The 25,219-nt window shown below is 30.8% G+C and overlaps 4 protein-coding genes and 1 long non-coding RNA gene across 6 annotated transcripts; 2 read left to right on the top strand and 3 right to left on the bottom strand.

Moving 5' to 3' along the window:
• Positions 1 to 347: 347 nt before the first annotated feature.
• Positions 348 to 7,787, bottom strand: LOC114185439 (putative sugar phosphate/phosphate translocator At3g11320). Its single transcript, XM_085675250.1, has 6 exons — positions 7,579 to 7,787; positions 7,272 to 7,458; positions 2,516 to 2,989; positions 2,303 to 2,406; positions 1,790 to 2,018; positions 348 to 872 (listed from the first exon to the last, which is right to left on the bottom strand). The coding sequence occupies exons 1-6, from the start codon at positions 7,632 to 7,634 to the stop codon at positions 726 to 728; spliced, it is 1,197 nt and encodes a 398-aa protein (XP_085531376.1). The 5' UTR covers positions 7,635 to 7,787; the 3' UTR covers positions 348 to 725.
• A 2,030-nt stretch (positions 7,788 to 9,817) lies between these two features.
• Positions 9,818 to 11,809, top strand: LOC114186974 (uncharacterized). Of its 2 annotated transcripts, XR_003605178.2 has the most exons (3): positions 9,818 to 10,063; positions 10,693 to 10,941; positions 11,580 to 11,809. XR_003605178.2 is itself a non-coding variant. In XM_028075066.2 (2 exons), exon 1 carries the CDS (start codon positions 10,697 to 10,699, stop codon positions 10,928 to 10,930), a length of 234 nt encoding a protein of 77 aa, XP_027930867.1. In that variant the 3' UTR covers positions 10,931 to 10,941; positions 11,580 to 11,809. The 2 variants fall into 2 exon arrangements, 1 of the variants encoding a protein (XP_027930867.1); XM_028075066.2 differs by lacking the exon at positions 9,818 to 10,063 and having other exon boundaries at positions 10,697 to 10,941.
• Positions 11,810 to 11,888: 79 nt separating this feature from the next.
• Positions 11,889 to 17,588, bottom strand: LOC114186963 (proline transporter 2). Its single transcript, XM_028075054.2, has 9 exons — positions 17,385 to 17,588; positions 14,854 to 14,918; positions 14,538 to 14,758; positions 13,885 to 14,109; positions 13,706 to 13,800; positions 13,296 to 13,485; positions 12,874 to 12,998; positions 12,583 to 12,798; positions 11,889 to 12,481 (listed from the first exon to the last, which is right to left on the bottom strand). The coding sequence occupies exons 3-9, from the start codon at positions 14,635 to 14,637 to the stop codon at positions 12,104 to 12,106; spliced, it is 1,329 nt and encodes a 442-aa protein (XP_027930855.1). The 5' UTR covers positions 14,638 to 14,758; positions 14,854 to 14,918; positions 17,385 to 17,588; the 3' UTR covers positions 11,889 to 12,103.
• LOC146889019 (uncharacterized) lies at positions 12,662 to 13,289 on the top strand. The gene is made up of 2 exons (XR_014995971.1): positions 12,662 to 12,793; positions 12,889 to 13,289. It is a non-coding gene; the product is annotated as an uncharacterized LOC146889019 (long non-coding RNA).
• A 5,915-nt stretch (positions 17,589 to 23,503) lies between the features above and the next one.
• On the bottom strand, positions 23,504 to 24,976 carry LOC114174779 (L-type lectin-domain containing receptor kinase VIII.2-like). The gene has a single exon (XM_028059594.2). The coding sequence runs from the start codon at positions 24,712 to 24,714 to the stop codon at positions 23,755 to 23,757; it is 960 nt and encodes a 319-aa protein (XP_027915395.2). The 5' UTR covers positions 24,715 to 24,976; the 3' UTR covers positions 23,504 to 23,754.
• Positions 24,977 to 25,219: the final 243 nt, after the last annotated feature.

Raw genomic sequence — 25,219 nt, 5'->3', positions numbered from 1 at the left:
AGAATTGAAATAGATGTACACTAAAAAAATAGTTCTAATTGTTTGAGTTAGCAGCGTTGACTTTTCTTTGATTTTACTCGCTCGACAATGATGACAGCTAATGCAACAACTTTCTTCTTGGATAGAATGAATAAACAAAAATTTCATTTCTGATTTCTACAGGCGAGTTAAGGAATACGGAACTCACCATGTGTTTCATGCAAGGTGTGTATAGAGATTACCATATGTGCGATTAAAAATTAAAAATCATGGAGCGTGAATAATTAATATGTAAAGATTGTTTATATTCTTTGTTACCATTCTCTGGTTCAAAATATCTCAGAAATGATATTAAAGAATTTGGAAGATGAGCAAAAATATCAATTCTATCATTAATAAACGAATGTAAACATATGGAACAATATAAGTGTAGATATCCAATTTTACAACTCTTTTTCCTCCAATAATAAATGACAAAAAGTACTCGATTATTGCAACTTCTGTTCTGTGGATCATTTCTGCATCTTTGCTAATACAATGCGGAAACCTTTCAATGAGGCCTGGCGTGTGGGTAAAAAATGTGTATTAGAGTCAGAAAACTCTGAATTCAGATTACTAGCATGCTAATCAAATTTGCCTCTTGAAATGGTGAGGTTGCCTGTGTAGTAATGAAAAGTAAATGTCGTGGAGTATAGCTAAAGGTTGTCCGTTCAATGCTTGCTGAAAATGAATGATGATGTATTAGATCACTTGCTTCGCTTTTTGGCTTCACTATAGAGTATAACTCCAAACACTGTGAGTGAGTAACCCATCATTCCAGTGACCGAAACTGGGTTTCTGAAGATTAGAATTGAAACTACTACTGCTACAGCTCCTTTAGCATTTCCTAGAACCTGCATGAGGCCAACTCTTACATTATCAATCCAATTCAATTTAAGAATAATCATCAGAAATTAAACAGACAGAAAAACTCAAGCAAAGATAAAATCAAATTTGACGGACAGCATAACAAAGCACACAGGTTTCATCAGACATCCTCATTTGAATCACACAGATTTCATCAATCCAAAAACATTTAGTGGTACACAATTAATCAGAAGGGGGAATACAAAACAAAAGTCAATGAGAACTTTGAAAGAGATATAGATTTGGTTTCTAAATGTACGTTTCCATGAGAAATTCCCAATAACTCACTCGTATCTTCTTGCAAATGTACACATCAATCACCCTAAATTCATCAGGGATAACATGGCAGGAGGTATCAAATAAGATCAAAGTTATATGGGAGTTCAACAGATTATGTTAATACAGTTCTAGCAATGTTTGAATGTACTGGCCTAGTACTAGCTTTAGGGATCCAGCAGAAAGTTCTGATTGACATCCCCTCAATAAGTTTATAATAACTATTTATGAAATCTCCGGTAACCACACAATCTAGAAACTAGGAAAATTGGATATTTATTAATTTTGAGAAACTAGATTGAAAATGAGAAATACTAGACAATGTAAAATATCACACATCTGAAGTGATTTGTTTTCAAAGAATTCCAATTCTTAAACAAAAAACAATCATGGAAACAAGATAACTCAACCACTGATCATTGCAGAAGAACTAAGAAAAAACAAAACAGTGACCAAGACAATGCCGATATGGTGATACATATCCTGTGATTTGACAACAAATTCATTTGACAACCACCAAAATCTGATGTCCCAACTACCAACAGATGAGACAACAGACAGTTTGTTGGAGTGAAAAGTACATTAAGAAAATAGAGGAATGGAAGGCGATTAGATAAATCCGACTTACCTGAAGGGTCAGAGCACTGGTATGTTTCGTGACCAAAAAGTTGGTCAGGTTGACAAAATATGCAAGTGCCGAATTAAACAGCAGATACCAAATGATCTTGGAATCATCTCTAGCAAGAGCCAACGTGATGCCAACCACATTCTCTTCCATTATAAGTGTTGCAGGAAGAAGGAAAACCACAGCCGTTGGAGCCATGTAAAGCAAAAGGTTCATAGAATTCAGCTTCTCTCTGCCACACAAGAAATCTGTCAATACCATTTCAACATAGAACTTGAACACTCTAGAAAAGCATAGGGATAATTTAACCATAATTAAACTATTCATTTGGTGTATATAATTGTCCTATTTTAAGTTTTAGTCCCTAGAAAATTGTAAACACCAGTCCTAACACACAGATAAAAGTTAAGCTTTTGTCCCTAGTTAACATCAAACAGGGACCAAAACTTGCCGTTTAAAGCAAATAGTTAAAACATTAATGGTTAACGAATCACTGTAGAGTTTCTGAATTCTTACCCTTCAGAAGAAAGCAAAATCCCTTGTAGCACTGATTTCAGAGCCCTTGCGCCTGTAGCCGCAACACATATAATAAATCCAAACAGATGGAAACTAGGTTCCCCCTAAGGCCAAATAGAACAAGACACAACACAAACATCAGATAATTAAATATTTTCAATTTCATGTTGAACCAATCTGAACATTAGAAGGATGTGGGATTATGAGACATACCCCACTGGCAATGATGACTCCAGTAACAACAGGAACAAGGGTGAGGTAAGTAAGCCAAGCCTCTCTCTTGAAGGTCATAAGGTAAGCAAAAACGGCAGTGAAGAAGGGCGTGGTGGCGCCAATAGCCTGGTTAAACGATACGGGGAGGTAGCGCAGAGAAATGTTCCCAAACACAACGGAGACACAGAAAACTAGACTGAGAGCAGAGATCTTGAAGAACTGAACCCTGGATCGAATGGTTTGCAACGGCACTAGCTTCATCCACGCGATAGCCACGTAACTGAGCAAGGAACACGCCGTCATGTGGCACATGGTGAGGAAGATCGGGTACTTGAACCCATAGTTGCTGAGCAAATACTTATTCAAGAGAAGCACCCCAATGTTGGAGGAGTACCACGCCGCCACCAGCGCTACAGTGAAGAACCGGTTGGAACCCTTCATTCTGTTGATGCCTTCGATTTGATCTTCAGAGCCCTGCGGTTTCAGAGAAAGGTCAATGGGGATCTGGGCATTGAAGAAGGGTTTAGCTTTGAGTGGGAACAATCAAGACAATGATAAAGGGGTTGACTTTACAAGCCATGGATCTGCAAATCCATGGCTTGGGGTCGGAGAAATTAAGAATAGTGGTAGGTCTTGGTCGGAATTAGAAATCTGGGTCCTGTGGATGACAGATGAAAGAAATGTGTGCGTGGGATGTGCTTGCAACCTCTCTGCAACTCAAACTGGACCCAAACGCGGATACAGGGAGAGAGGAAAAGAAAAACAGCATTTAAAGCTGCACAAGTAAGGTGTAATAATATTACTAAAAAACTATTTGTTATATTATATGATATTATATTATGTTATATTATATTATATTAGAGTATTAATGTTAATTATGATTATTATACCAAGGTTGTAAAACCAAAAAAGGAAGCACAACTATCAGTTATTGGGTAGTTATTTGATTGGGGCAGATTTGCACTGTTTACTAGTTTCCTCTGTAATTATGGTAAGATGTAAGTTGCAAGAAAAATATAAAGAGAAACAGTTAAACTTAGGAATGTTTTATATGGGTTGAAATGAATGCCTTTTACTATTTTTATTGCTAAGATCTTTAAAAATCTGTAATTTTTTAAAATTACTTTCTGTCAGGGTGAGAAATAAACTATCTTTAGTACTTAAATATCTTAATTGGTACCATCTTTTGTTAAGAAATAAGGTAGATGTTGCGTGGTCAACTGTTGAATGGAAATTTTAAAAGATTAAATATATTGTTTGCAAATGAATAAAGGGTAAAGAAGAGAATAAAAGGGTGTGGGCTACGGAATAAAAATATGATTCGAAAAATATATTAGTATTATGTAAAAAGATGGTAATAATATCGTAAGAAACAAAACAGATGAAGGAATCAAATCTGGATTGGGATGATGAAAGGAGTGCACGATCCATGATCCATCAACAATTAAGAGATTTTGTACAACTGGATGCACCGGTGGAGCGCGTGATTTGTGTGTGGTGTTACATAAAATGAAAAAAAATAAAATTATTAACTATTATTAATTAGTAGGACTGAATAAGTCTAACTTAGACGTGAAAATTGGACTAATAATCTAGAATAATATTCGTATTGTTGCTGAACTCAACGCGCTTATTATGGCAGGAACTTGAAGTTTGGCAGAGTTGACCAGAAAAGTTTGGCGTGGGAGGTGTCAAGAAGTGAGTCCAAACACGTCCTTATTTTGTTTTCTACGTTTTTATTTTTTCACTTTTTGTGAATTCAATATACGTTACTCACAAATCACTCTGAGAAAGGGGTTTTGCATGTGAAGTAGCATTATTTTCTCCTGTTTCCCTGCAAAAAGTTTGGGTTTGTTCCGATTGGGATTGTCTGAAAAATGGTGTTGCATGATCGAAGATCCATCAGAAATTGAGAATCATTCTAAGATAGTTTCGGAAAATGAATTTATAATAACTTGTTATTTCACATTGAGAACGTGTAAACACGCACCTTAAACTTGATTTTGGATTCAGGAGAATTTAAAGTCCATTTGAAATCGAAAGCAAGGAAAAAAGTCACTGTTCTCTCTGATTTCCAGGAAATACAAGTCCTCATGGAAGATCACAACATACATTTTCTAACATTAAAATAGAAGTTAAAAAAATTATATTTAGTGGATTGAAATATATTTTTTAATTAATTTAATCTCGTTATCTTAAAATATATTTAAGATGTACATGCAATAAATATATTTCAAATTAATGTATTTTATTAAAAAGTAATAAGTAGCTAAGTAAGATTGTTTCAGAAGATGATATATTTAATGTTGAGGCCTGTCACAATTCATGGAATCGTCTTCCCTCAAACATTTGTTACTTATGTAGTTGCTGCAGATTGGAACAGAAAACAAAACAACATTTTTTCTCGAAATGTCCTCGTCAAACTTGAACAATTGAATTCATTCATGGACTTGGTCTATGCTAAATTCATTATTAGAAAAATTAGTTTTTGTGGGAAAGGAGGAAGGGACCAATTTATTAATAAATAAATGGATGCATAAATATGAAGACTATAAATATAGTTTTAGGACTTTCATTTTGGAGTTATCTAGTATGTCAGAAATAGATGTCAATATTTCATTCGTTTTGGAGAAATAGATGTCAATACTTAGGCTTTTGTATGTCTTTGTCTTTTTGCAATAAAAAAACTTCATTATTATTTATTGTCTATGATAACATACTTCAATCCTTTGTGGGCCATATTTGACATGGGTCCATAATTCAATTACTTGTGGATCATATTTAATGTGGCCCTTTGGGCTATTTAGTTTTGTTTGAGCCTTTTTTTTGTCTCTCCCTTAAAATTTATGCATGCCTTAATTAAGTCGTAGCAAGTTCATTTAATCTTACAAGAACAAGATTGGTAACAAAAGTTTCTCATTTTCGTTTAAAAATGAAGTTGATAAATAGACTTTCTTAGGAAGTAAATTACGTAAAAGTACGGTAAATTTCACTAAAAAAACTACAGTACATAGCCAAAATTCAAATATGATTTTTGTCATTGAAGAGTATTATAAGAAAAGTTGTCTTTTTTTGATATTTGTTGCTTAGGAAAGAAACACAGTATTAACTAGTGAATAAAAACTTGTCCTCCTGCGTTTAAGTATGCAACGCAACGACTTTATTTGTTATTAGTAATGCACCTATAATTAATAGGTAACTTTTTAAATTATTTAAATCTTAAATTTTTATTTATTAATTAGGGTTACATAAATTTTATTTATTGAAAAAAATTGGTAGACTAATATTCGTCTGAGACCTTTAAAAGGAGAATGAATGGAAGAATGGAAAGGGCAGAAGGAAAAGAAGGTGAAATATAATAAAAAAATAAAGATAAAAAGGGGAATATGTGAAAAATAATATAAAAAGTCATATGTAATAATATTTTTTTAAAATAACATTTAACTTCACTAATATGTTTGGTAAGAAACTAATATTTAGCTCATAATGTAAATGTATAATACTTTTATATTTATTTATTTTAGGCTAAAATCTTATTTTGTTTCTCTAATTTTAAAAAAAAAATCAATTAGATTTCTAATTTTTTATTTGCTTTAATTTAATTCTTTAACTTTTAAAATGATTTAATTAAATCGTGATTCATTTTAAATTTTTGTTTTGATTTATATATCAAATCACTTCTGACCAATAAAAATTAATTTAAATATTTAGATTTTTTAGATAGAATGACTTAATATATAAATTATAATTAAAATTTGAAGTCAATATAAAAAAAATCTAATTGAATATTTTTTAAAAATACGTAACTAAATTAAACCAAATAAGAACTATGATTCTAATTAAATTTCTTATAAAAATTAAAGGATAAAATTAAAATTTTAACCTTTATTTTAATATTTTTAATAAAACTCAAGTTTTTAAAGTAGGTTACCGAGGAAGGCCGAAACATAAGTTAAAATTGGATTATTCACAATTTACTAATTTTCGTAATTTAAAATTGAATTATTCACTATTTAATCTTTAAAGCTCTCTTTTGTAATTTTTCTATTTTTTCAGTTTGTGTATAAATTATCTTCAACTCATGTACAAATTCTTTCCACTTTTAGTTTTGTTTTTCTTTGAAAATGTTTATAAAAAATAACATCTGAAATTTCAAATAAATTAGAATTATTGTATCATTACCGGATATCTTTCATTTTATCTAAAAAAAACATCATATTTAATAAACTTATTATTTCCATTCCGTCTCATGCACCACACACGACTTATAATACATTTTAAATAGTTCACGATATAAATATAAATATAAATATATATATATATATATTTTTATAACAACGTATAAATATGATGTCCTATTTTTTTTTAAATCATAAGAAAAATTATCGCGGTAAATACCAACTAATTCTTCTCCTAAAATAGAAAAATTAATTTATAGTTGATTATGTATTCTGTCAACATCTAGTGATTGTGTTGTGATAGTATAAAATCTATGAATTTAATCATTTAAAGGTAAACTCGGTGCTAATTTATTCGTTAAAATATTTATACGGACAGTATTTAAAAAAAAAAACTTTAAAAAGAATCCCCATTTTGATTTATAATAACTCGACAAATAACCAATTAGTGTTAAGACTTTGAATAGGAAGATTGGTGTTAAGTTGTTAGTAAAGTATTGGATAAAGAATGGGATATATTTTTAATAATTGATTTGTTGAAGTATTATGATAAGAAAAGTTTCCTTAATTATACTTACCTTTTGTGGTGGCCAAGGTTGAGGGAGAGAGATGGCTCCTCCTTCTGAAACTTTCACCGCCACACTTCTACTCCTTTCACCACCGGAATTTGAAGAAACAAACAATGAAGCCTTCTCCATCTTCCTACTCGGAACAACTGATGCTAAATTCACCTTCTTTCTTGCATATGAGAGTTCATGTTTTCCCCTACCTGTTCAAATCAAATGATCATTTCACTTTGTTGAACACAAAACAAATCAGGAAAAAGAAAAAAAAAAAAAGAGATAAGAGGTTGGATGGTGAATTTGATAGCATGGAGAGTGGTACATGCCGGTGGTGATAGCTATGAAAGTTGGTGGAGCAATAAGAGCAATTTGAGCCATTGAAGAAGCAAGTCCACGAATCTGGGTAAGCTTGCTAACTGTTAGAGAGTATAGAGAGGGAAAATGAAGAGTTTCAGTAGAGAGAAAAGCAACAAGAAACCGAACAAGGGCTCTTTTTCAGTACTGATTCATGGGTGACAATGATGTGTTCCTCCCTCTATCAAAAACCACATGAATCAATCAACACTTTAACATGTACAATTTTATATATATTATAATTAATGAAATGAATTTTCTTACATAGATTCTTTATTATATTATTTTTATAATAGATGGATTCGACATTTTTCTCTTTTTTCCTGGTTTAGTGGTTTTTAGTTTAATTAGTAGAATGAATCTTATTTCTGTTTAGATATTTTAGTTTGATTTTCAGTTCTTTAATTAGTTTATTTTTTAAGAGAATATTTTAATTATTTTTTAAAATAAAATAAAATTATTAATACCGTTAATTTTATTTATAACTTTTTTATTAAATTTTAATTTAAATATTAATACTTAATTTTTTAAATTATTTTAATATTAATAATTTTTTTTTTCAAAAAAATTAATTAAAATACTTTTGAAAAAGTTAAAATTTAACATATTTTAAAAAACAAAAATTTAACATATTTTTATTTTTAGAAGCGAATACCTAGATATTTGAAACGAAATTAAGTAACATTCCACCGATTAAATCTTATTTTTACTGCCGTTGCTCAGCATTGTTCAGTGATGAATATCTAAATTGTAATGAATGGAAAGATTATGTGAAACTGTTCTCAGACCAGAATTTTTCAGGGAAAAAGTTATTGAGAGAAAAGAATTCGAGATTAATGAAGAATAAGAATAACCATTTTAAATTACTGGAATGGATTGATGGGACCAATCAGAATTCTGAAAGATATTTTCTTTTGGTTGGAATTCACCTGAAAGGAGGGTTTTGGTCCATGAGAATGAAAACCTGAAGTTATTTAGAACAATAATGAATAATGCTGACATGACATCTTACAAATGGGGTCATCTTTGCAAATGGATATTCGAATATCCTAGGTACCATATTATTATTATTTTTATTAAATATTTAATACGATGATAAAATTTACTTTTTATTAAACTTTGATATATTTTAATTTAATTACGGTAAAAAAATTACGTGTTAAATATATTTTTCAACTAATATTAAAATTAAATATTTTTCAACTAATATTAAAATAAAAAGTATGAAAAACTGAAAAAATCTTAAACGATAATACAATCAATTTTGTTTCACGAAAAAGAAAATTAAAGTAATTGAATTGAAAAAAATATATTTGTTCATTATAAATTTCATGACCAAAATATATTAAATTTTTTAATAAAATTGAATTTTAATTTTTCGTCAAAAGTTTAATATCTAAATTTATATTTAATTTTTTTTATTAAGAAAATGAATATAATTATTTTTATTATATATGAATAAATAGTTTTATTAATATAGTTATATCTAAGTATTCTAAATATATATAATTTATAGATATAATATTTAAATAAAAAAAATTAAATGATTAATCAGGTATATTGTAATATATATGATATATGTATTTTAGAAACAAATATATTTCATCTATCCTCATCTATTCTCTTAAACAATATACCTAGAAACAAACACAACATAAATACTTTATATACTTAAATCATTCATAATCTCTGGCTGACTTAAACATATAAAGCAATTTACAAGTGAATTTTCCTCTTTCTTTAAACTTTGTCCTCTTTTGCTGAATCATACATCAGGCTACTTCGAATGTGAAATTTTCGTTGGTGTCAGGTAAAAACACCAATCATATAAATGTACTAATATCAAATTTAATATCTCATCAAGATGGTTACACTTTTTTTTATTTTATTTTATTAAAATATGCTCTTTTATCTTCACCTTCTTTAAACTAAAATACAAATGTTGACTTAAGTTCAATACATTGTACAAAGTAGATGGAAGGAATGAGTTTTCGAGGGAATACAAATTACACTTTTATAAAAGTTAACGATAGTTTTGTGATTAAAGTAGAATGTGAAAGACCTTTATACTTTCAGTACATTTAGATTAAATCAAATGATTAAAATGATGTAAAATATGTAAAAAAAAATAGAAAAGAAAGAAAAAATCAGTTACAAGAGAAACTAAAATACTCGGCCCCTCTTTTTTATTGTGTTTGAAAAAACAATTCAGTTACGCGAGAGACTAGAATACTGGACGTGCTTCTTTTTTTTCTTGTGTTTTTGCGAAGTGAGTTTGGTTTGGTTCTTAATTACTGGGCTTGCGGATCCAACATAAATATATGACTATGACCTTTTCTTCCCATCGGTCAAGCTGATTGGGGTGTTGGATTCTCCTTCCTCCGAACTTCATTCACGCATTCAACATCAACATGATCTGATAGATCGTGTTTCATCTCACGTTTCCATATCAGGTTTTCTCAAATTTTCTTTTCAAACTAACTCATTTGAATCTTAACTTGATCCTGTTTTTTATTGAAACAATAAGCATCAACATTTTTTTCTTATTGGTTTTTGTTGGAAAATCTAGGATTTTGTGTCATCCTTAATCGTCTGTTTCATAGCATTGTCTGAATGTTGTTGTGGTTTTGTTATTCAAACATTATTCCTGTTTTTGTATAAATTGGTGCGAGTTAAATGTCTGTCCCGGTTCTGTTCATCCTTTCCCACAAATGTAGATTCATTTACCGCTATTTATTTTCTATCAGGAAATTTGGATTGTGGAATTTTAGTTGGTGCAATGCATTCATGTTCTAGTATTTTTAATTAAAAACAGCAGTTTAATTATGGTAATTGAGTGAGGTGCACCTGGTCTCCAACTGATTGTAAAACAGTAACAAAGAGAAATTTTTTTGTTTTGTACCACCAACCTTCAGTTCAGGGAAAGTGAAGCATTCAATCCTTTGGTAATAGGTTTCTTTTGAGCTGAGCTCTGTGAAAATGAAAGCATACTCTTATTCCCTTTAACATGTCTATGTAAAATGTAAGTTTTGTTTGGACCAGTTACGTGATAATGACATGGTTGGATTTGTTTTCCATGTAGGGAAATGGGTTTGTGGACTTTACTTGAGGGGTTTTTACTTCTTGCAAATGCAATGGCAATTTTAAATGAGGGTCGTTTTCTTGCACCTAGAGGATGGGGTTTCGCAGATTTCTCAGTTGGAAGGACTAAGTCGTTCAAAGGCCAGCTTATAGGTCTCATTTATGCAACTCAGTACCTTAGAGTTCCCCTCATACTTCTCAACTCCATTTGCATCATTCTCAAATTGGTGTCTGGATGATACTTCACAAGGTGAGACTGAGATGTCTATTTCAAGCATTTTATTTATGTTTTTTCAATTATATGTTCATGCATTTGTTGACTGTATGTTTTTTCAAAAGAGATCATTCAAACAAACATTTGTTGTTATGAGAGTGCCTTGAGCTCTTCATCTAGTTCAATAAAATATGTGAAACTGAACTTCCATGTGTCTTTTAAGATGAAATCTACATTTTCCTTAAAGTCATATTTTAGCCATTTGAGTTAGGAAAATGGCGTTTTTACATCATACTACATCATTATGTGTTATTTATTGACTTTAGTTTTCTTAATCTTTTTCATTGTTGCACATAACTGTTAAATAAAGTGTTAGAATTCTTGTTTGGTTTGGAATAATAATAGCCGAGGTTTATAACCATAATCAATCAAGGTTGATGATATGAAACTAACCCTATAGTTCAATGAAATCAAGATAACTGAGTCAACAATCCTTAGCATTTTCTTATATCCATCACTGATGAAGTTTGGAGAGTATATAACTTATCTTCTCATTTAGGTAGAGATATGAAAATGGCATAGTCATGTATATTACATTTGTCATATATATTATTCAAAAAGAGCCTAAAGACCTTAATTTATTGATACAAGTGCCTATTTCTTAAATATTGCAGGTTACGAGTTTTTGTTAGATGATTTCACGAAGGTCTTTAAGATAGCAGGCTTACCAAATTCTTGTATAGAAATATCAACTAAAGTATGTCTCCTATTTGTTTGATATTATTTATTACCACCAAATAACGTTCTTTAATGTATTAACTTAGTTAGGCTAAAATGTGGGACATTATGATTTTAAATTCAGTGTTGTATTCAGTTTATTGAGTATTGATTATCATTTTCTTTATTTTATGTATTGTTGATACTTGCTTACTTGCATGACTGAGTTGATGTTGATAGAGTAACTCCGTCACAAATATGATCAATTTCGTAGCTAACCGCCAAATATGCATATCTTCTGATCTGAGTGACCAGTTTTGATTAAAACTAAAAGGTTTCCTCAACTAAATACATGAATACATTGGTACAGTACAATCTCCTACTAGGAAATTCTATGCTTATCTTTATTGCTAAAACAAAAAGTACCTTAAACACTAAAAACTATGGAGTTGCTATTGCTGAAAGAATAGAAGGAATTTAATCACACATCAGCAAAAACATGGTAATTTTTGGAGTCTACAGCAATAAGTCGTATGGCAGCAATTGTGGCTACAAAAGACATGATGGAAAAGAAACCAATGTTTAACCAGTGCCAGAGCTTTTGCGAGGTTGTTAGTTTGTCCTTCTTTGCCTTAAGGTACATATGGTTTGCAAGAATAAATGTAAGGGGAAATGTGCTTATCGCCCCCGTTAGACTCATGAAATCTCCAAGGAATGGCAAGAAAGCCGACACAAATGTGTTAAAAGCCAGGTAACCACCTCTTACCACGATTCGAAATGACATGTTTTTAACATTCAGTGCGCTTCCTTTGATCCCATATTTAGTATCCAAAAACTCATACATTGGACTTGCAAAGATCTAATAGAAGCAGAACAAGAATTATTATCAAGTCAAGCCAAGGAAAAAATTGATGTAAAACATTCAATAGTAATGAAAAAGTCTAATTTAGATGTATGTACATGCAATGCGATGACCGATTGAAGAAAGGCTGTAATATTGGCAAAAGCCTTCACCCAAACTGGACCATTTACACTGTTAAGCAAATACACCGATGTCTTGGATCCATAAGCCCAATATCCTGTAAACGTAACTAGGTACAACGGTAAAACTCCAACAGTAAACTGAAAGTACAGTGCCCTCATCATGTTCTTCACAACTGGCTGCCTAATTGTTGCCTGCGAGTTATTTTATAACCAAATAAAACTCAATTTCTGGAACATAATATGAAAATTCACAAGCTTTTATCTAACCTGTATCTCAGGAAGCATGCCTGTATTAAATGCAAACACAAGGTTTGCAGATGCCCCAATTATGGTGAATACTTTGCTGAAACCATCTCCTAGAAGGTTGTAATCACGAGGCGGTGAGTGTAATCCTGGTAACGTTCTACTGGTTAGTGCATAGTCTTACAGGACAAGTCTTTCACAGTATATTCGACACGACAAAGTAAGCATAAGACACTAGTCATGAGTTTTATATTGTTTGTTTCACTAGTCATGAGTTTTATATTTGAGATGTCACTGTCAGAGACTAATAGTTATAATTTTTGTCTCAAACATGATTCCATTGTGTGTTGCTTTTTACATTAAAAAAAAAAGTAGTAAGAAGCCAGTTGACAAGTGATCGTGAGATTAACTTGCGGGGATAAAACATTTGAGACACGAGATATTACCATCCTTAAGCGACAACAAAAATGCTATGATAATGTATACTAGACTGAAGATAGTTGAAAATCCAAGCCAAATTCCGAGAGCTGAAAGATGAGGAATGCAGATGGCAAACATTGCACACACGAGTCCAGCTATGGCAATACAATAAGGAAGTTTCAATAGACCATCATCCCTGAATAGAACATAAGTAGCCTGTACCACAATAAAACAAAATTTGGTTCAGGATAAAAAAAACTTCAATAGATATCAGTTTCAACAAAGCAAAAAAGAAAAAAAAAATGAAATAAGTTCAATGCAATCTATAAATGACTGCAAGAGACTTATCAGTTGTGGAATAAGTTATTAAGGAGAAGAATCCAAATCTAATTAAATGGCAAGAAAATATATACTTTGCTCAAACAATCTCTCTTACTTTCAAGGCTGAACCGGCCAAAATGATGTAGCCAGTATTTATCATAAAAAGATTGACATACTGCAGAGCCCATGTGAGAGAATAGGCCTTCTTACCTGCAATAATGAAATGAACATAAGCCTCAGGAAATAACACGGAAAGCAAAGTGAAGTGATGAAAAAGTAGGTAATGTGTCTTACCATACACAAATCCAGCAAGATCTCTATACCTAATATGCCTTTGTCCTCCATGTTCATGGAGTTGAGCAATTAAAGCATTTGCATAGAGTGATATTATGGTAGCAAGAACTAGACCAACCACACCTCCAATCCATCCCAATGGAACCATAACAGTCCCTGAATATCCAAGCACATAGGCACTGTTGATTCCAGTCGTGAGGATAAAACCCACTTGAAACCATGAATCTGCACACATAAACGGAACAGAAATTGAATAAATATATATTAAAGGGGAAGAATCAAATCAAACAGTTAATGGCAGAAGTAATTCCTATTGTTTTCTTCCTATGCCATTCAAAAGAAAAGACAAATAGAAGATTAGAGTATTGGGCAATTGAGCAAAGTCAAAATCCAGACTTAAAAATCATAGATGTAATGTAAAACCCAAGTCGAAACATAAGCGAAATGAATTGGTGAAAACAAAAGGGTATAGTTTTGAAGAATTCCTAATCTGCCTTCACAACTTCGTTGTTGGAAATAGAGCACGTGTTAAATATGTTCTTGCTACATCATTTTGATTCAAACTCAAAACCTTGGAGTGTTTCTGTAGAGAGAAATGTTGGAAATGCAATGAATGGATGGAAAAGTGAAAAGCAATGAGATTGATTACAAACCGCTGCTAATTTGATGAGCGGTACTTGGAACTTCAACGTCTGGTGCACCATGGTGGTCATAGACCTTGTTTGGTTCGAGTTCAATGTCTCCTCTTCCCATTGTTTGAGGTGGTGACAGTGTTTGTTGTTTCGTTGTCGTGGAGAGCAGCGTGAGGGTAAGATGCTGCTCCTTCCAAACAAGGCCTTACCGCCAGCCTGAGAAGATGAACCAACACCCTTCTCTGATATATTCAACCAAGACCAACAATAACTGGTCATCACACTTCCTTTTATAGACAAAAATTAATGAGGTAAATACTATGTTACTGATACTTACAATTCCTTATTCAAAGGGATTTCAACTTCGGAAAGATGTGACCTTGGGATCCAGCTTTTAATACTCTAGATTAAATTAAAGGAAAGTGTTAAACGTGTTTTAAAAACAAATTAAAAACAAATTATTCGCTTATCAAATGAATATCATTTATTTTTAGTAATTTAATTTTTCATTTTTCATGCAGTGTTTTGTCCGTGTGCTTTAATACGAACAGACAGAACGCGTAAAGATAAATCGGTTCTCCACATTTATTCAGTGCGTCCATCTTGTGAGACCTATCACTTGACTCTATTTTTCCTTCTAATATTTGCATAAGCTTCAATGTGATGCAAAAATTCTAATTGTGTGAGAGACATAGTGTTTTTAATGTGAAGGACTGTATTTTAAAATTTATTCTGTTAGGATTGTGAATTTTCATTAATTTTAAATTAAGTAAAACTAAAAGTAAGTTTCTATGTTAAATTTGAACTTTATAAATTCTGTCTGCGTTTATAGTATTGTCATATTAAGTTTTTTATTTTTTAATGATTGTTAAATTGGTTTTGAAATTTAAATGCTGTAGTAATTCCTTCTGAAAAGAAGCCATAGTAGTTAAACATTTAAAAACAAATATATCTGATTAATAAGTAAAGTTTCATGAAAATTTGTATTTTAAGGAATGATTAAAACACGTGTTTAGTTAATGTTAATTTTTTTTTTGAACTATATGTTATACCTATCAAAATGCTCCTATTATGTAAAATATATTACTTTTGACTGTAATGAGAAATATAGAAAACATCCAAGGTATTAGATGAACTATTTTCAATGTTATTTATGATTATAAATTAAAACTATAATTAAATGTAAATTATTACTGTCTTTTTTTCAACAATTAAGCTTGAAAATAATATTCTTCTGCTTGGAAAAGGCAAGAATACTACGCGTTTTATTTTATTTTCTTTATAATTAATGCTTTAACTTAATTTTTCTTTAAAGGGACAATATTGCTATTAGGAAAATCCCAATCAAAAGTGTTATAGCAACAATAGATAGAGCCAAAAAAAAAAAAAAAAACAATTTCTTTTATTGGTGCCTTCAAACGAAAACAAAGCTGACCCAAAGGAGATATGCATTAAATAGAATAATAAAAGAAAGCGGAAATGAAGGCGTGAGAATCAAACACAAACACAAACACTTTGAACATGGAAGAAGGAGAAGTCACTACACAAACGTTGGGAAGAAAGCTGGGGCGAAGAAATCAAGAATTATTTATATTTGTTGTTTTAATTTTATTCCTACTAAATATTTTACTGATAATAATAAAAGCAAGTGTCTTTTTTCTTCTTTTCTCTATAGTCCAAATCTCATCTTTAATATTTATTACACAACTGAAACAGATGTAAATATACATACACCACTGGAATTCAATATCTAGATAAGAATGTCATTTATTATATGTGATGGTCCATTCAACGTGTCATTTTATAAATATTTGTTTTAATTGACTTTTTTTAAATATACATCATTTTTCGTCTAAAATGTATTAACATTCTGAATTTTTTTTATAACGTCATCACCTCATCATAAATTATCAGTTAAATTATTAAACTACAATTATTTTTTAGAGTTATACGAAGCTAATTTTTCATTAGTCAGTAAATAATATAAAAATATTCACAACAATAAATAATCAAAATTATACTCATAAAATAATAGTAATAATTTGAATATCTATATTAGTCGTGAAAGTTCAACTCACCGATCCATTAATCATAAAGTTAGGTTGCCTACTCGTTGACACCAAATAAACATCTTTTTATTAAAAAAATAATTAAATAAATAAAATTACATAACTAAAAAAAATAGAGAGAGAAAAATAAATATTTTAGATATAAAAACTGGTCCAATAAGATGAAAGAACCAAAAGTTCATAAGTCATGTGGGCTTGGTGTTTCTTTCTCAACAAATACCCATTTATAGCACAAATATATGACTTTTACCGCTATTGTAAAAGAAACAAATATGATAACACTTGAAAAGAAAAACCTTAACATCTCTTCAGAGGAAACTCTCTGTTTTCTAAATCAAACTAAACATTACCCTATTGTGTCAACAGATTTTTATAGCTACGAAATATGCATTTTCTGGCTCCATATCTAATTTCTTCCTTCCTTATCAAAGGAACAGATTTCGAAGACGAAGAAAGATGATAACTATCAGAAATTTCATATCGATTAAAGATAAAAGTCAATTCACACTATATAAATGGATGTAATCTTTACTTTATACATCAATTTTGTCGATTTTGTGAGATTGAGTTAGGTTTAAAGTCCACTTCTAACCGTAACAATATTGATAATAAAAAACAAAAGAAAACGCTTTCTTTTCTTCTTAGGTTCATGGAGACATAAACAGGGTCTCACATTCTTAGGCAAATAGAGATCAATAAGATGTAGTATTAAGTCAAACACGAAGAAAAAGAAAAATAGTATAATTAAACATCTGAGACAGAGTTAACTCATTCAAAAATTGTCACTTTCGTTGCGTACCTGTTGACTGAAGTTAACGAACGAGAATCCAGTGAAAGGTTGGTTGATGAATTATGAATGGAGGTGGTGCGAGTTCATACCAGAATGAAAGAAAGATAGTGTTGCATGTGATGGTGGGTGCTATCCCAATTCATTTCAAATGAAAGGTTGCCCCCAATTCCTCCTATTGGGTATGGTCGAAGGGTAATCCCATATTTATATATAAATACCAAATTTTTATTGCTTAAATTACACTTGGAACTAAAGACTACTTGTTTTTCACACTTCGCCTTTTTTTTTCTTATGTTTTTTACATGAAAATGACACAATATTCACTACACAACAAAAATAAAGGTGGAAAGATTCTGACAAGATTTTTATAGAAAGTGATATCGTTTTGAATTGTTTCCAATGCTTAGTTACCATTTCGACCACATTAATAATTAATAGAATTTATGCTTTTACTTTGGCAATGTCAATTTCTCTATTTTAAATAAAAAAAATCAAAAAATGTACTAAAGAAATTGTAGACCATTTTGGAAGTAACATATTATGATAAAGATTAATTTACAATATATAAATACTTACCGTAAATGGACATATTTGACTTAATAAATATATTATACGTATTTGACTTAATAAATATATTAAATAATATGAGTCAATAAGACTCATTTAATATTATGAATAAATAATATTTTAAAATATATTTTTTTTGGTGTAATTATAACTTAAATATTGAAGAATTATTTTGTAGATAGATTTTGTCCATACGAACGAGGAATGTGATTGCAGTCACTTTTAAAACCACAAGTTCGTGGTAATTTATATGTTTTTTAGTTTTTGTATCTAAAATTTTTTGATGGGTCAATTTAAGAAAGATTAATATTCCTTCAACTTTTTATAGCATTCTTTTCCTATTTTTTTTCTTTTTGAAATTATATAAGTGGAAGTGGTTGATTTTGAATGCAAATTAATATGGAATGAGAGAGAATTGATTTGGTGTATTTTGGGTAATTAAGATAACCTAATTAACATGGTATTATTGGGGAAAAGTAGATTTGTAAAAGGGTTGAAGGAAGGAAGTGGTGGTGGTGTTGATAATCTTTTGCTAACAATGATTGAGGAGGTGTCTGCTTAGTGGTGCATCTTTACTTTTCTTTTCTTTTTCTCGTTGAATAACTTTCTATAGATGCTTTTCAAGATTATTGGTGCTAACCTAAAGCAAAACTCTTTTTGATGTTGCTACCAAACGTGGGGTGGAAAATGCAAGTGTGTTGCCCACAAACCTTTCGTGTCAGAAACTACCTTCTGTTCAATCAGTGCCTGCAAAAGTGTTGGTGGTTTTAAATTTTAAAGGCAAGAATTATGTTAGAACCAAACTTGAAAATCAATTGTCTAAATCTTAGGCTAAATAGAAAGGAAAGACAATTTTACTGTAACAGTTGCCATTTTCTGACTATAAGGGTGATATTGTTTTCAATCTTGTTTGTTTCTCACATATAATAGTGGTTAATATGTAACTCTAATGTTAAATTTGAACTAAATGGAAAACAAGTTATCACATCTTTTTCAACATGGTTCTAATATAATAGTCATCGAAAGACATTCTAGATAACAAAAAAGTGTACCAATGTCTCTTTAAATTATTAATAAGTGATTTTTCTACAACATTTTTACGTTTGAAATTATAATATAACTTTTATGGACAAAGTTTATCAGAAAAAAGTTATGCTTGTACTTGAATCTCTGAACTTTATTATACAAATTGAAAACCTTTGAACTTTATTACACGAGTTTACTTTATGGATTGCATGTGAAATATAATTGCATATTTATATTACAAAATAACAACAAAAGTAACTAAACTGACATTAACTTCTAAACATATTTCCTAAATCCAAGACTAGTGAGTAAATGTGAAGTTTGACATATAAAGTTCTATATGTTCTCGAAAGTAATGAATGTATATGCCGAATTTTGTCAACTTCAAAGATCAGATTCTCAAAACCAGTGGTCTTAAATCACATATCATAGAATTACTTGGTGGCACACATATAAGCAACCCTTCTCAGCTTAAATACAAACAAAACAACCAAAAGGGTGATAAAATCCTATTATTTTGATTTTCATGTGAATACTATACAGTAAATACCCTTCTCAAGTCTGTTATCTATGCACTACCCTACTCAGACTTATGCTTAATGTAAGAGTTAAAATATTTACAAAATAACTATCTCTACAGTGAGCATAATCATTCGGAGTCAACATTGTTTTGTCACTTGAGCAACAATAGTATATGTTATTTTATTATAGAAGAAAGTTCTATCTTCATATAGTTTTTTTTTTCAAGGAGCACATTTTTCACAGCATTCTTCAGAAGAGAACAACCTACAAATTTAACCTTATTGGTTGTGTTGGCTCAAAAAAGTTAGCGAATCTTAATAGCACAAACTATTAGTACGACAGAAAAAAGATTTGCCAAAAGGCATGGTGAATGGAATGACTCTAACCACTCCCATTGATTGTTTTTCCCTCTCTCTCCCAACTTTTTGATTCACTATCGTTTGCTATTATTATTTTGGGATACAATTTTCAGTATACTAATTAATATATTAAAAATAAAGTTTACTTCAATCAGATTATAATTTTGTTTATATTTGAAATGAATTTATATTAAGCAACAATTGTTTTCCAATGACGAAAACATAAATAAAGAAAAAATGTGTAGAAAGTACACTTATCAAAGAAAATGTACATAAAAAGTAAGTTTTTTTTTAACTTTCTCTTTAAATATATATATATATATATATATATATATGTATGAAAAAAATGTATTAAATATTTATATTAGTTATCTATATTATCTTATAATCAATTTTGATTTTATTTTTCTTTTTATCTCTCTATGATTTTTATTATCTTTCCTTGTTTTCTTCTTTAATCTTTTTGTCACTTTTATTATACTTATTGTTTTCATTTGTTCTTAAGGTAGAGTTATTTTTTGAGATCTTTTACACGTTTCATTCTTTAAATTTCATGTTGTTTCTTATATTAATTTTTTTATCCTCATATTTATTTTTCTCTTTCTATTTGTGTTAATTCTATTTGTGCTGATGTTACTTTTATTCTATATTTTTATTAAAATTATAAATATATATTTTTTTCGGTTTTGTTTTTTGATATTTTTCGATTTATGAATTTCGGGAGTTTTTTTATCTAATCTAACATGAAAATAATTTGTTTGATAATGATAAAAGGGATTTATTTTCAGAATTGAATATATTTACGAAAATTACTAATTTAGAAAATGATAAACAAATTATTCTTAATTATATCAAAACAATAAATTATTTTCTAAAGTTAAAAACATTTCTCAAAATTAAAAATAATAAAAAATTATTTAAAATTAAATAGATTAACTTTATTATTTATTAAATAAAATTAATTATAATAATTTAATAAATAGTTTTGTATAAAAAAATTTAAAAAAAATAAATTTTAAATAAAAAAAACCTCGCTTTTTTAAATTTGATTTAAGCTCTGAAACCTTTAAAGTCCTCCTGAAATTCATGATTAGTGATTGATTGAACAATTATGATTATGAATGATGTATTTGGTTTGATGATGGCCCACCACCATTGCTGGATATTTTTCCCATATGATTCCAAACCAAAGGTTGCCCATCTTTCTTTCCTACTATTGGATATATCCAAAGACAAACTCTATATATTGGATTGCTTTAATTTTGGTGACTGCTCAAAAGAAAGTTAACTAAAACTTGGCATTTTTTTTCTTTTGAATTTTCTTAATACAAAAAATGACACATAATTCACTACCGAGCAAATTTAAAGTGGGAAAGATTCTAACAAGATTTTTAAAGAGAGTGATATCATTTCGAATTCATTCAAAAGGTCTCTTACCCCTTTTTGACCATAATAATAATAATATATAATAATGCTTGAGCTTTTAGCATGTTGGAACTATTTAATAACGAGTCCATTTAAACTAGCTAGGTTAGAATTATTCCTTTCAAATGTTCACTGCATTATTTCTTTATTATTTTCGTTCCTTGTGAAATTATAGGTGAAAGCGGTTAACTTTGAATGCTTATCACAGTTAATTTTGGGATTAAAGGAGACCGATAAAACTATCTGTAGAATTAGTAAGATAATCTAATTAATAATGTTAACTTTGGAAACAAATACTATTAAAAAGGTTACTGGAGTAGTGCTGTTACCTTTTCCTATCGAACATCTACGTTGATGTCTCCTTCACGCTGCATCTTTGCTTTCTTTTTCTCTATATCACTTTTTTTGTTAAGTAGTACACTTATTTTATATTTTCACATATTTATTAAATTTATTTGTGCTCTTTTGACTTGTCTTTTTTAATATGTAAAAGTCTGACCGGGTCGAATTTAAATTTTTTATTGAATTTTTTTGTGTGTTATTTTTTCACTGTGCCTTATAATACATTGATTATTATTAATGTTGACATTTTAAAATATATTAGAAAGATATTTAAAGTATTAATATAATATATTTTCAATAATCAACCGAGGATAACATCCAAAAAATCTATAGAGAATCTTGACTCGACCATATACTAGCTACCTCATTCTGTAATTGACTTGTATTAAAAAAATTTCTAAAATCTTATAATTATAATCATCATCGACCATCAACTTTGTGATAACGTAAAAATAATTAATTATCACTTGATTATAATGAAGACAATACAACTTTTTTTTACTAAATTAGTACAATTGTGGATAAAGTCTAAATAAGTAGTTTCTTGGTATATGTAATTTTAACAAATTACATTTGTTAGCACTCTTATCGGCGCAACTAAAGCAAAGTATAATATCTAATCCTACTTAATACTATATTCAATATTATAATAGATATTTTTAGGGAAAACTCTACCGCTTATAAAATGTGTGTTCCCTTGAACAAAATTATGTATACTGAAACGTGATTTGAATAGAAACCATATATAACTCTTGAGTGGTACTAAAGCTGAGGTGGACAATGCAACTGTTGCGGGAAAAAGACCTTTTGTGTGAAAGAGTGTATTCTTTTAATAAATAAGTTATGCGTTTAAGGTGTATACATAGTAAAGAAGAGGATATAGTGACCTAAGTGTCTTCTATTTAGGGTTTCAACCACCATGATTATACATCTGAAATGATCAAATCCATACGCAGTGTCCATCGTGTGACATGTTATCTGGATCCTCTATGGGTTATAAGTTGTTGATGGTTCAAAATGTTAATGTCATATATGACACATAATAGTAAACGTCTTGGTACCTATTTAGACGAAGTTTTTGACAAATATTTTTGGAAAAATATATATGAAAAACCTCGCTAAAAGATAATCTTATTAAAGTGAGTTTGTTTTACAGATGAAAGTTTCTTCCGGAGAATATAAACTAGAGAATGTAATATTTTAATATTTGTTTGGAGTTTAAAAGAGAATGTTTGTAAGCATCGTTCATTTCTAAGAAAGAAGTTACAACATGCAATGACAGAGGTAGAATATCGCATGATTTACTTTGCTTTCACTTTTGGGATGAAGAAGTCGTGCTTCTACCAGAATGAATATTATAAGTTAAGGAGTGTTTGGATAATTTTCCAGTCAGAAGTCGTGAAATCTCCTTCTATATCTATCTTGAAGGGTACAATTACCGTAAGGCACAAAAACTGATTTAGAAAGCATCATTGGTTGTACCTCAAAGTCTATGATTCTAATTGCGTGGAAAACAATAGAAGATTGTTCGATAAGGACAAAGCTTGAAGGAAAGAAGAAAACATAGATAAATATGAATAGTTCCAACGCATATTGGTGTTATCCATCATGTCACCACTTGACTGCATCAAAGCACCCAAAAAAAGCAGACGCTGAAAACAAACAGGAATTTTTCAATCTGTGTTGCATTAAGTTAATTCCTTTCTTTCCTCATCGAACCAGGAAATACAACGCTAGTGCATCCTTTTTTCAATCCCTTTTGGAGGATATCACAACCCCTTGAATTTAGTTAGGAAACACGACATCCTCTAGTTTCTGTTGCTATAAAATCTCAAACGTATCTGTTAAATCTTAATGAAATTTAGCTCAAAAAAAAAAAACACAGAATGAAGAAGTAAACATATAGTATCGATATAGGGTACATCACAAGTGCAGCTGCAATAAGCTGCAAACAATCTGCCAACAATCATGTCACAGAGTTAAAATCAAAGTGCTTCCCAAGCAGGGAGCCGTCATACTTTACATATTACAGACATATTTACAGTATCAACACCTCTCCTACAATAGTCCTTCAGGGGACATAAATACACAACACAGTGACGACAAAAGTTACAAACATGATAGTCTTCACCTAGTCTCTAACTCTCATCATCCTGCGCATTCTTGTCGACAGCCACATCAATTCTTTCATACCTGATATCCGAAGAGTGATCAGGGATTCTCGCAAGAGACTCCTCCGCACTCTTTTGGAAGAAAATCACCCACATAAACAGCACCACAAACGTCATCAACGCAAGACACCCAGTTCCAAAAATCACCCCAGCAAGAACCGTCAGAGGACAAACTCTCCTATGCTCATCCTCCGATAAACCATTCGGATCCACAGGATGAGAATGCAACCCATTTGGATCTTTCTTCAATCTAAGCTTCCACGAATAGATACTCACAACCTGCAGCGAGTGGCCACCATTGGAAGAAGTTATACCCGCGAACACAGAATTCCCACCCCACATTTTAGAAAAGTCAATCTTATGAGAAACAATGGGATCGGAAGGCTTTTGTTCACCCCATTTGCTTAACCTAACCTCCATCACCTTAGAACCACCTTCATAATCAACCCAAGCATTCAACTTTTCCCCATTATTCAGAACCAGACCCACGTCGGAAGCATTCGCGACAGCCAGGGACACGTGTGTTCCGACGTCGATGCCAACGTGGTTCGAGTTGGGGTCTCCTACATTTTCATCCTTGGACGTGTCGAACTCGACGGCGACGGTATCCGAACCGTTGCCGGAAGCGGCGGTGAGGAGGAACAGGACGCCGTCGCCATTGCCGGAGATGGAGAAGGAGAATTCGGTGGAGAGGGTGGTATTGGCGTCGGCGAAGACGAGGGGCTCGGGGCGGCGGAGGAGACCGGAGGAAGAGAGGGAGGGGTTGGTGAGGCGCACGTGGGGGGCGGCGTCGTTGTTGGTGACAACGTGGGCGTCGCCGAAGAGGTTGATGCTGTCAGGGTCGAGATTGGGGGGCTGCGTGGAGGAAAAAGACGGCTGGACGAGGATGATTAAGGAACAGAGGATGAAGAGGGAGAATGCAACCATGCCGCTACGTTTTTTCGGTGGGATAATGATTCTCTCTGTGTCTCCCTCTCTCTCTTCAATCTTTTATTCTTCGACGCATGTTTCTGTTTTTGGTTTCAACAGCTCAAAACTGCTGCTTCTTTTGCTGCCCACGTCTCCACCGCTCAATCCACCCTTTTTTTCTTAGTTTCATTTTATGATTTCTTCTATTCTTGATATATACTATCTCACAAATTAAAAACCATACATATTTTTGTCTTAAAGAATACCCTTTTCTATCTTTAAATTGCTGTATAACATGAACATTTTCATCTACTGTCGTGTGTTTGTGTTTCTATCCGTGCAACTCCTTCAGAAATTAATGATTTACTACTTTCTGATTTTTTTTAATATTAGTCTAAAAAGGGATGTGATTTGCATGAGGAAAATTTTCTTTATTATTAGAAATCATATGGATTAGTATTTGTCATTGTTTTTATTCAATTCAATTTACGATGAAAGTTTACAGAAATTGCAATTATATTTC

This window comes from Vigna unguiculata, chromosome 1, assembly GCF_037176805.1.
Source record: "Vigna unguiculata cultivar grain cowpea cultivar isolate G323 ecotype 2 chromosome 1, ASM3717680v1, whole genome shotgun sequence".
In the NCBI taxonomy this organism is placed as follows: Eukaryota; Viridiplantae; Streptophyta; class Magnoliopsida; order Fabales; family Fabaceae; genus Vigna; species Vigna unguiculata.
Note: the sequence above shows the minus strand (reverse complement) of the source record. Positions and strands in the feature narration are given on the sequence as shown.